This window comes from Mytilus galloprovincialis, chromosome 1 (assembly GCF_965363235.1).
Source record: "Mytilus galloprovincialis chromosome 1, xbMytGall1.hap1.1, whole genome shotgun sequence".
NCBI classification, from domain to species: Eukaryota; Metazoa; Mollusca; class Bivalvia; order Mytilida; family Mytilidae; genus Mytilus; species Mytilus galloprovincialis.
Window position 1 is genome coordinate 131,795,537 of NC_134838.1, and position 12,995 is coordinate 131,808,531.

The following is a 12,995-nucleotide window of genomic DNA, read 5'->3' on the forward strand; positions in this document are numbered from 1 at the left end:
AGAAGAGAGATTGGAAGTCCCACGTAGCTGGACTTGTACATGCGTACAACTGTACCAAACAGACAACCACTGGATTTTCTCCGTACTTCTTGATGTTTGGTAGACATCCACGTTTGCCTGTGGACATAGCATTTGGAATTGATGATACTGGTACTAAGGAACCATCTACAAAGTATGCCGAAGCAATGAAGGAGCGTCTGAAGAAAGCATATAAACTTGCATCTCGTTCAGCAAAGACAGCACAAAGTCGACAGAAAGAAGGATACGATAAAAGAGACCGTGGAGCCATTTTGCAACCTGGAGATCGTGTACTTATTAAAGTAGTAGCCTTTGAAGGGAAGCATAAGATAGCAGATAAATGGGAAGAGGACACATACAGAATTGTTAGAGAGCCTAACAAAGACATACCTGTTTATGTGGTCCAGAAGGAAAATGGAGAAGGACGCAAAAGAACACTGCATAGAAACCTCCTTCTACCGATTGGACATCTGCCCGGTTTGGAAAAGGCTACAGAGCCTAAGAGAAACCCTGCACCAAGGAAACCACCTATAAAGACAGTCCTTGAGGAAAAGAAGACGAACTCCGACAGTACCAAAGAGGAAACTGACATAGAATCGGACGAGGAGTCACAGCAGGGCTATATGATTTATTTGCCAGAGGAAGACGCACAGAGTAACACCAACAGTGATGCTGTACCTGTGGTAGATGGGCAACAAGGAACCGTCAACTTGGCTGGTGACGATCAGTTATTAGTTGATGGTAGTCAAGAGAATGGTTTTGGACAAGACGTTATCCCTCCAGTACAGATAAACACTGGTGAACCACCTCTTGGGGCTGATGTGACAACAGGTCAAGAAGCGACTGACCAGATTGACAGAGGTGATACTTCTGACAAACAGGATGAGCAGGATGGCAGTACGCTCCCAGACACATCAGGTGATACCGAGGCAGACACAGATAACACAACGGCTCAAGATAACATACAGCAACAACCAGCAAGGCTCAGACGACGTAGAATATTACCTACACCACCAAGAGAATTACCATCAAGAACAAGAATTAGAAAACCACCCGCATATTTGAAAGATTACATCACCAAACAAGCTATTGGACAAACATCATCTTGGCTACAGAAAGTAGAATGGTTAACAAGACAACTGAAAGACGGAATGTTTAGAGGAATGGAGAATGACATCACACGTACCATCATTGAGATTGTGAAAGAAACACCATAGTAAAATACCAGTTAGAATGCCGAGAACGTCATTTCTTCGTCAGAGGGAGGAGGAGTCGTATGACGTGGAAGTCATTTTTCCAACACAGGGGAGAATGTGGTAGTCTCTTTATTTTGTTATATTTTAATTGTAAAATAAAGATGTATAATTATGTTAATATTAAATAAAACTTCAAAACATACTGTCTTATATAAACTTTTATTACACTGAAATGTTTCCATACATTATTCATGATTACTTGGATTTGATTGGTTAGTTTAAAGTTTTACCGCTCAGTTCTTAGTTTCTTCGTTTTGAGTTAGAAGGACTAATGGAGTCAAACTGGACAGACGTTTATGTTCAGTAGCCATTGAAATAGTTTGAAAGTATATTGAATAGTCAGCATTGTATTATATTGACAGACTTGACATTTTTGATAATTTGTAAGCTGTTATATAAATATCACTGTGTGATATACCAGTATGTACGTTTGAATTGGTTTGTGCCACAACAGTAACTACCTTGCTCCACAAGTTGGGTGTTTTACGTTACTGATTAATAAATATCCTGAACCCTAGCAAAGCGACTTTAGTTTTCCTTGAGGCCTAAAAGTCAGCTATTACAGATACAATCTTAAAGGCACTTGCAATGATTAAATTTCCACGGATATTTGACATGTCTATAGTTCTTTTCAAAATAGCATGCAGTATAAAAACATAATTGAGTTATCTTTCTTTGTGCCTTATCATCTTAAAAGTTATGGATTTTTTCAGGGATTTCTCACCAAGACACCTGTAACAGCAGACACTCACAAGGTGTGTATATATATTACATGATTTATACATAATACTATAAATTACTTAAGAAATTGTGTTTCATAGATATTAAGAAGATTTGGTCTGAATGCCTATGAGACTTTATTATTATGCATGAAATTCAAGTTTCTACAAATCTAAGAAGTGCAATCAATTTGTCAACTGATTTAATATATTAAGCCTTGAAATAGTAACTTATAAACAGTTCCATATGCATGGTTTTTATAATTGTATAGCAAACATGCCAAATTATGTCTGATCAGTTCATAATGAAGGTTTATAGAAAGCAAGGATTGTTTAGCAAATTTCAGTCACTTTGTTATTTTACAAGTATTCCAGATCTGTAAACTGTACTGTCAAATAAATGTTTTATATATTGATATGCAAATTTGGGAAGAGAGAAACAATTGTAATAATTGTATAATTTGTTCTATTATGAAGAGTATAAAGTATCAATTCACTTCTTTAAATAAAACAAGTCTTTTTACATTATTTTCAGACAGCATAACATCTGACCAAATGTTTACAGTTGAACCCATCTCACCAGTTCCAGCTCTGAATGGTTCTCCAACATGCCAGACTGTTGATGGTATTTATTACTTAGATAATTTCATTAATGGTTTAGTAATTTTCTTTATTTTGCATTTTATATAAAGTTGCAATGATAAAGCATAAGTTTTGATAGAAATAAGTTGACAATAATTTATTATGACGTTGCATGTGAAAAAAAATCTTAATAAAAAAAAATCTTCTATTTATTTTATTTTTATGTAACAGTATGTTTCAAGTTTAATCAAAATCTTTATGTAAAACAATTGTCAACTTGTTCTCTGGTGAACCTGCTCCAGTCTCCTTATCCAGATACCATCTTCTGTGGAGAGTATCTGGATAAGGAGACTGGAGCAGGTTCACCAGAGAAACTTGTTTTTTCCTTAAACTGGCATTGTCACACACTTTGATATGTAAACATCGCTGACGCCAAAAATGTTAAAGTCTATGAACCATGACTCAAGGGGGATACAGACTATTAATGGAAATGAGATATGCTAAGGACAAACAATGCCTCCCAAATATCATTGACAAACCCTTAGTGGTGTCCTTAAACTAACCAAATAACAAATTTTAACATATGTACTAGCATGACTTTACAAACACTTTGAATGAAGTAAACGAACCATGACTAAAGGGGTGGGGCATACAATATTTAAAGAAATTAGTTATGTTCATAAACTACGATGACAGTACAACTTCATCATTGACTTCCCATTATACGAAAATTTTAACAATACAATATATATCTTTCAATAAATTTCCCATTAATTTAAATATGTGTGTCTATCATATTCTCTCCATACTATAAGCCCAATAAGGTTGCTCTCATTTTGTATCATTTTTGCAATGTAAATATAAAATTAAACCTAAAACTATTGAAATGAAGTTATCTTCCTTTGTCCATTTGTGTATACAGCCAAATTCTAGCCTTTTCAATAGTCGTCTGGCGCGATAAGGACGATAACTCAATTTTAGAATTTTTATTTTTGGAGACAAATAAATCCATATTTGTTTACATTATCAACAAATTTGAGTAACATTCAAGGTCGAGTTGTCGTTCTTAGTGTATAGTTTGTTCTAAACCATTGTTTGTTTCTGGTACAAGTTGGCAGTTGTTTATCAATAATAAAGTTGTTGCAACTAAAATACATGACTGTTATCTACAGTGTGTGTGTGTGTGTGTTTCTTTCTTTTCAATTAGTAATTGTTTATAAAAACAAAATGTTTTTAAATACATTTGGAAGACAAGATTGTCATCATGGTACTTATTATTTCCCTTGTTTAAAAATAGAAATTGCGTGTTTCTATATTTAACGATTTACATCATACATGACACTATTTAGTACATATTTGTTAAATCGAATAAATATTGCTGTTTTGAATTCATTTGTTAAAGATAATTATCTATGTTCTAAAATTCAATATTTGCATCGTTGCTTATCATTCATAACCTTTGTTGAAAGACTTTTAATCATTTTATATATGTTGTTTGGAAATATATTGTCGACTGAAAGCTCTCAAAGGCACTAAACAGAGCTAACTAGGCTAAAGCTATATAGTTGTTGACCACATTCAATGATTGAGATGACTTTCAACTGACGTTCAGTCTGACCATGGGAAGCTGTGCTCTGTCGGATGTGTTCTTAATTATTGGAGTCATTAAATGCTTCCTTTCTACTTTTGGTCTATATAATAAATATTGTACTTGAATAAATTATATATCGTTTTCATTTTTTTTAATTTCGATATCTCTATTACATTCGGCATCCATCGTCTTCTTATTTATCTGTTGTCAAATTAGACCAATGATGGCAATCTGTGGTCTTCATCCCCTGCATAATCGATCCTTTTCCACCACCTTATTTCTTTAATGGCTTTCTGTTATTTGGTGGACAGGGGGAATTGATTCCCAGTCCCCCCCCACCCCCAAGCTCCTTAGTCACTCCGTATTCTGTTCCTCTGCCCTCCTATTTTTTCATCAACATGAATTATCTCTGTTTTAACAACACTTTTCTCACGATTAAAATCACCCTACCTCAAGCTTTCATCCATCAAATTCTCATTTCTAGTCTTCTGATTCCATAGTTCCCATAATTCTGTTCACCCCTCCCCCTTATTAGTGTCACAATGACTCGCACCCATTAACAATCCATCATTCGGTGACAAATCATATTATACTACCTGATTTGTTTCCTTTTTGCAAAAATTAAGAGTCAGGTTTTTTGCTTTAATAATGAACATTTTTTTTTACACATCTCATTTTTAACTCCCATGCATATTTTTTACTATCAACTATATGGCCTCAACGCACACAATACAAACTATCTTTTCACAAAACCACAAAGATTACATAGCAAATACATATTCAGGTTGTTATCAAAGTTTACTTTGCGAGCCCAAAGTGAGGAATTAATTATAAAACATCGTTAAGCAAAATAAATATCTAGAAGATGTTTTGAAAATAGACTATAGTTTATGAACTACCCCTCCGTGTAACAAGATTTATCTCTTGGGATTAAACACATTGAGATTGAGATTGAATTGTCTCCCTTTGATAACAGCCAGTACCAAAGCACGATTATTTGTTTGGTGATTTTTTAATGATTAACAATAGTTTAACAAAGGAAAAGGGTAATACTTTCAATTTTGAGGTCTCATAAAGGCTTTTTCACCTATTATTGTAATTTTACATTAAAACCCCAAATTTACATGAAAAGGCTACAAATTCACGTGAACAAAATTTGCCTGTGTAGAGTTGTAAATAAAATAGTGTTCTATTATAAATGATTCCCATGTCCCAATATATAAGATTTGGATTGAAAAGCATCTCTAAACGAGGTGCTAAAGGGACAAAAGACAAAATGTGTTAACAAATTTTGTTCCTGTCTATAGCGAAAATTCCTTTCATTGCTTATATTTCTAATCTATATTCTACAATTTGTAGTTATCACCAGCTTCAATGATAATGTCTTGACAAATAAAATTTGCCTTTTCTAAAATAAAATAATAAATTCATACTTTATTTTGCCTCTGAACGAGGATGATAAGCCATAAACTGACATTTTTGTTCTATTTTCTACCTTCAACTTTTTAATGGGTTGTTTTTTGCTTTTTGTTTTTGTTTGTTTTTGTTTTTGTTTTTTTTTTTTTTTTCTTTCTGTTTTTTTTTTTTTTCTTTCTGTTTTTTTTTTTTTTTTTTTTTTTTTTTCACAGGATCAAGCTTTAGTTACCGATACACTTAACGATACACTTAACGATGAAATCCTTGTATACCATGAGACTCAACAACTATACAAATTATGTCAGGTGTCAATATAATTATAAATGAAATATCAGTGTATCTGTACATACAAAAGCCACAACTATCAATGGGGTGTAACAGGCACAGAATAGAATAAATAAATATATTGTGATATATTAATCCCTTATCAGTGTTATCATCTCCTGAGATGTCATGACAATATTTCCATAGTCCACATGTAACCTCATCATTTGACCAGTTCTTCCATGTTGTATGTACTAAATCAACAATACTTTCATCCCTCACCTGTGATCAAACTGACACCAGTCCTGGGAAGTTCTTATCTATATAGGAACATGTGTTAATCATTTAGAATAGTGTTCTATTATAAATGATTCCCATGTCCCAATATATAAGATTTGGATTGAAAAGCATCTCAAAAACCTCGTTACTTAAATAACATATCAAAATACTGCAAGTGCCACCTTAACTAACAACAGCCCTATGATCCTTATCAATACTCAATTAAATAATTTACCTTCCTCCCTACAATTAAAACAAATTAATTATTTCTTTTAATTCTAAAATGTTGAAAATAATGTTTGGAATGTTCAATATTGTTTGGAAAATTTCACTGAATAAAACATAGGACCCCAAAATAAAATTGTTCCGTCAAATTTTAAATTTGAATTTAAATTTAAAATATATATTAACCTTAAACTACATCAACAAATTTCAACTAAAAACTTTTAATGATTATTGGCAAATTTTATCAACACCAATGAAAACTTTTTGTAATATATATACTGGATAACTATATATATATATAAGAAGCACATGATACTGACGAATGACACAACATCCAAATACCAGATAAAGCTACTTATTCTGACAGTATCCAAGTATTCTTACCATGATATAAATCAAACTAGGCATATTTACCAAACAATTAATCAAGCAACTCTTATTGATTATAGAAAATTGACTAATTTTACAAATTCTAAAAAAACTTTATTGTTGTAATTCATATTTTTATTACCACAACAAATAATTACATATCACTAAACTATATCACTAACATGCATGCTATATTTCACACTATTAGCTCATAAATCCATTCAGGTTCTGAATAAACATGTTTCTTCCTGTCTCATTTAAATGTACACTATCTACAAGTCCTCTCTTTGAAATGTTCGAGTTATCAATAAAGAAAAAAATAAACCTTCTACACAATTCTTTACTGTGTGTATTGAAATCATTAATTCTAAAGTTTACTACATCATTGCATGTTTTTATACATCCAGAGAAAACAAATGCTATATCATGCTTTGTTTGTAAATCACGTATAGAACTGAAAACATACTGTATATCCTTTTTTGCGTTTTTTAATTGGATGTCTCCAGGTTTAAAATGTTTATTTAAATCATTAGTTCCAGAATGAAAAATAACAACGAATACATCTAATATATCAATCAAACGTATCAAACAATGGAAAGAATCCCTCAATTTTGCACCGCCATTTGACACTACATGTACATTATCATAAACATCTGTCAAAAATCGAATTATAGAATCCCCAATGAATAACACTGGAATGAATTTTTGGGGATTTGTGGAAATGATTTTCGAATACTTATCTGCACATGTATTATTGTCTCCAATGAAAGAAAATTTTGCAGCACATAAATTGCACTGAAGACCTCTTTTATCTGGTAAAAACCCTTTCTTTGAAGGATACAATAAAACTCCCTTGTCTCCTTTATAACCAATAGTAACAATCTCTTTAGAATAAGATAAAATAACCGTAAACCATGGCTTCACCGGTTTAAAGTCAGGAAAAATTAAAGTGCATGTAATTTTTTCTTGTATAATAAATTTGACAACTGCTGAGATTAAACAGAATGGTGGAAATGCGTAATAAATTTCACTTGACTTGTAAATCTGTGCAAAGGCATCTACACCAGACGATAATGGTGTTTTATAAGGAGTAAAATGGGATATTTCAAAACCTTCATTATCTAACATAGCATTACTATCTAATGAAAACATATCAACTGAATGTGGTCCAAATTTTTGTTGTATGTAAATCCAAGTTCTTTTTGAAATAGATGCATCTGACTTAGAATACACTCTAGACAAATAATCAGAAGGGTTTTCAGAAGTATGAATATAAGACAAAGAAAGATTACAATTTTGCTGAAACGTTAACTGAAAAATTTCTTTCATTATTTCATTGATTAAGTTGTTTTTTGAGTATTGATTATTCCAAGCATAGACTACAGCTTGATTATCTACTTCTGCAGTTACTCTCTTGTTTATTATCAGTGTTTTTATACAAATGAGGGCGTTTTTTAATGCTAGAGCTTCCTTAACCATGATAGGTAGGTCTTTAGTTTCACCATTCCAATAATCAGAAAAATCATGTCTTACTCCTTCATTATTAAAAATAGCTCCCCATTTATAATCGGACGCATCAGAAGAAAGTGACAAAGATAATACATTATGACGTTCGTTAACCCAAGGGAAGGGTTTTGTCCAGTTGTCTATGAAACTCCAATATTGTAACTCTTTTCGTAGATCTTCATCTATTATAATAAACATTGGACCTTTAATAGCCTTTGAAATTGCCCTGTTACACGTTGATGTATATAATTTTGCTCCAGGAATTGCCAAAGACAAAGAAATGCATATTTCTACAAATTTCTGGAGAATAGTAATTGGACAAGTTGATTTTTTAAGGATAGATTCTCGAAGAGCACAAAACTTTTCCTTACGTTTTTTTGTTATAAAAATGAAGCTTTAACTGAGTCTATAATCATTCCTAAAAATACAATTGACTGGGTAGGAATCAAGACTGACTTGTCAATATTTAGAAAGTAACCTAAATTTACAAACAATTTTACAGAATATTTTATGGCAATATTTGACCTCATTAATTCATTATCTAACCCAGGGTCAATGTAACCATTAAAAGATTCAATTAACCTATCATCAATATATAATAAACAAGAAATTGATTTCTTTCTTAAAAAGGAAATTGCCTGTAAATTTAAATTATGATAAACATATGCGGAATTCTTCCATCCGAAAGGCAGTGTATTACAACAAAAATAATGACCTCCCCATTGAAAACCTAATAACATTCTACTTGATTCTGTCACAAAAACATTATCATATCCAGATTTATCATCTAATTTCGTGAGATAAGCATTTTGTTTAATTGTTCTAGGGACGTCCACTAAGGTATCTAAATTAAATGGGGTATCTTTCATAAAACAGTTTAAATACATAAGATTTATGCACAATCTAGGTTTCAATGGTTCTATAGTTATTGGTGATACAATGTGAGGTGGCTTTACTTCACCCAATTTTCCTAGGTACGATATAGCACCAGAACGTAGCCTTGATAAAAGTTCTGTATTAATAAAATCAACATGTTGTTCACAGTTTGAGGCATTTTTAAAAATACGTGTAGGTGGATAATCATTGTTGTATTTTACATTCCAGAAAATTCCTTTAAATGGTTGCATGAAATTGTTAATGTCAACAAAATTCTCTATCCAATTCTTCATCTCCTGGTTTTTGTCCAGAATTTTCCCCCACAACTCCGTATTTTTGTGAACATTCCCAGCAACAAAACGTGATGGGTCCAAAAAGTAAAAATCTTCATCAAGATTTTCATCTAAAACATCCTTATTGCAGTCAAATGTTCTCATATCCTGTGTCACTAAAATATTTTTAACATCTACATACTGTACATCATTATATAACCTTGGATTCACTAGAGCAGGTAAAAAATCAATGCTATATTCCCATGCATAAGGTCTAACACGAAGATCAGTTGAAGAAAGTTCCTGTAAAAATAATACAGGATTGATCAGTTATTTTGGACAGTCTATTTTAAAATGATTAATATCTCCACACTTGAAACATCCAGTGTAATTTGATGGGGGTTTCCTCTGTCCATTTCCTGGCATCCTACGAGGATTCTGGGCAAATCTTTGGGCCATAAATGGGGTACTCGGCCTAGGGTTTAATACAGACTGCATACATTGCATCATTGTTGCAAATTGTTGAAACTGATTCTCATTTCCCAAGTTTTTTGTTTCAACCTCCTCTTTTTGTTGTTTTGTACTTAAAAGTTCATTTCCATGTATCTTTAAAAATTTCTGTTCTTTTTCAAATAATTTAGTCTCAGCAGGTGATGACAAAAGCGAAGTGACTAAAAATCCCACTCTTTCATGATTTTTATGGCACAGAAATCTCTGTAAAACCATTGAATAAAGTTCTCTATCTTGATGACCAACCCTTCTAGCTACCTCATCCAGGTGCATAAGTTTTAATTGTAAAGTATCAACATTAATTTCTCTTGACCTAGCTGCATATTCTTTGACCTCCCTCAGAGCTTGTTCTATTACATCTACATTTATCCCTTTTTTTAGAAGTTCAATTTCTGCTTTTAACTGGGTTGTCTACAATGTGATCAAATAAACTAATTAATCAGTTACCTTTTTAAAATGTTCAAAATTATTGTAGCGTTGGTATTTCCCAGTTAAATGAGAAATTTCAGAATCACTCAGTTTTGACAAAGACCTTGCAGACACTAATTTTTCATTGATTTCATTAGTTACTGTATAATGTTTTAGCATTTTATCCGATTTCCAGCCTACATGTGATTTTATGCACTCAGAATTTAAACCTAGCCATGTTAATGTCAAGGCACACCCACTTCTTGTACTATGTGGCGTTTCACCTTCCCATATATTCAAATCTGTTAGATGAGATTTTAAACGAGCATTAGCAGCAGCAGAAGTGAAAGGTACATCAGAAAGTGCCATACAAGATGGTGCCAATGGTCGAAATAAATAGCCACCTACAATTTCCAATTTACTCACTTTACAGAACTCTATATAGTCACGTAATACAGTCACAGGACAAAATTCTGTATTAACAGAATTATAAATGATAACTACCCTGGGGTCACTTATATCTATTGTTTTACCCTTCATCATGGAAATTATAACACCTTCTTCTCCAGGTAACCAACGAACTTGATCAGTCAACACAGAACCGAGATCTCCTGCTCTATCACCAGTAAAAGACAGTATGTTAAAAAAGGTCTTATCACGAACAAGTATATACTTTTGAAATATTCCTAATTTTTTGTTTGACATCTTATATGATATATATCTTGAAACAAGTATTAACTTATTTGAAAAAAGTGGCACTGCGTGTTTTGGTAATGCGGCTGCCATTGATTGTTCTAACTTTATAGCTGATAGGTACTTTTTTATAATCGAAGATGCTGCTGGATTACCTAATCCTAACATGTCATTCCAATCTGTGCCACGACCGTGATCACGAAAAATTGCCCTTAGTTGACCAATCAAACTATCAACCGATCCAGCTGAAAGTCGAAGGGAACATCCACATTGAAATTTTCCTTTGACTCCCCTATTTTTACATTGTGCTTTATGAATTTGGGTTTTTCCGCTATCATCTTTGTATACCAAGAATTTCCTAATGTCAGATGGTAGGGCGTCATTTAATGATTTTTGAGGATTTAAATCACTTAGAAATGATACAATACTTTTTTGTAATACGAGTTTCTGTTTAGAATATTTTGTACTCTGAAGTAAAGAGTCTAATTCAAGTATCCTGTCATTTAACTCTTCTTCTCTAAAAGACATCTCTCCTGACGCACAATTATCACATGTATGCTGTAAAATCGGAAACAATTTTTTTTATTGAACTACTATTAATATGAAAGAAATATGTGCACACATTATTTAATTAAAGACTTATACGTGTTCACATCGATGTCTTTTATGTGTTGCTGTTAACTTTAATAAAGTAACAGATAAAAAATTAAAATAATATAAAATATCTAGTCGTCGTTAAAATCTTAACTTAGACCGTCTTAATAAGTTACTTAAGCTATTTCACTGAAATACACATGCCTTCATCTGTATACCGATGTAAAATTCATAGAAACTGTTGTTTCCTTAAAATAACTCCACAGTTCTTATTCTTTTTATGCCCACTGTGTTTTCCTTCACACATCATTTCTTTTTTAATTCTCTATACTATACAAGTATACCTGCTCCCAGATTATTTATTTTTTTAAATTTTGACCATTTCATTGAAATGAGATCTAAACTACCACAGTTCCCGTTCTAATATGCATGCCCACTGTGGATTTGATCTAAAACCTGCATTACAACTCATTTACTTTTTGAAGGTATTCTGCATTTTCGAATCAACAGATTCACAGACACACCTGCTCAGGAGTACCCCTGATGCCAAATTAAAGCCATATTCAACACTTCTATTCATTCACCAGAGCTCAAACTCTCTATTACAGTAACTTCTACTTTTACATATACAATGTAACTCCATATGGCAACTTGTAATGCATTTACCCAGGGAGCATGAAAATAAAATTACTTCACCAATAATTGCATAATTTTAACTTACTGTAGGTTCTCCAGATATCTTTTTACTTGGTGAGCTATCATCATTCCCTGATTTTCTCTTTTTCTCTTGTCTCCTACTATCACTTGAGTTGGCATTTGCCAATTCTATGCCAATATGGCAAAGTCTAATTAAGTCACTAGATTCTAGTTCCCTTTTCAACATCTTTTCCACTTTGGCAATGGAAACAGACAAACTTTTTTCTAACCGGTTTTTTAATTTCAAAACACTTAACGTCCTTAAATCCTCCTCCTCTTTAAAACTATGTAATTCATCATAATGAATATCATTATTATACGTCATTATAAGTTCTAAATACATTTCAGCACTAAACTCTGATATTTCTTTGTCCAGCAACATGATTAGAAATATATATAGATAGCAAGTAATTAATCTAAAGATAAACGATGCTGACTGACCAAAGCCTGTGATCAAACTGACACCAGTCCTGGGAAGTTCTTATCTATATAGGAACATGTGTTAATCATTTAGAATAGTGTTCCCATTTGATTTAGTGTCTGTTGTTTAGCCATAATCTGGTATCAGGTATCCAGATGGATGATTTTTGACGAATTACTGACATTACCATAGTCAACGAAGATTTATATATAGGAATCTTTGATGTTATGACCTTGTTGTAGAGGTCTATATGATGTAGAAGATAATTAATTTGACTACATAAAATTGAGAATGGAAATG

General features: G+C 32.3%; 1 protein-coding gene across 1 annotated transcript; it reads right to left on the reverse strand.

Moving 5' to 3' along the window:
- Positions 1-8,773: 8,773 nt before the first annotated feature.
- LOC143060233 (uncharacterized) lies at positions 8,774-12,788 on the reverse strand. The gene is made up of 2 exons (XM_076233554.1): positions 12,300-12,788; positions 8,774-10,294 (listed from the first exon to the last, which is right to left on the reverse strand). The coding sequence occupies exons 1-2, from the start codon at positions 12,654-12,656 to the stop codon at positions 9,704-9,706; spliced, it is 948 nt and encodes a 315-aa protein (XP_076089669.1). The 5' UTR covers positions 12,657-12,788; the 3' UTR covers positions 8,774-9,703.
- Between the last annotated feature and the right edge of the window lie 207 nt (positions 12,789-12,995).

Bases quoted from the DNA above. Each gene is read 5' to 3' on its own strand.
- LOC143060233 (XM_076233554.1), bottom strand. From the start codon at position 12,656: ATGTTGCTGGACAAAGAAATATCAGAGTTTAGTGCTGAAATGTATTTA. The intron at 10,295-12,299 runs GTAAGTTAAAAT...ATCACATTGTAG, and splicing joins AGATATCTGGAGAACCTACA to ACAACCCAGTTAAAAGCAGA.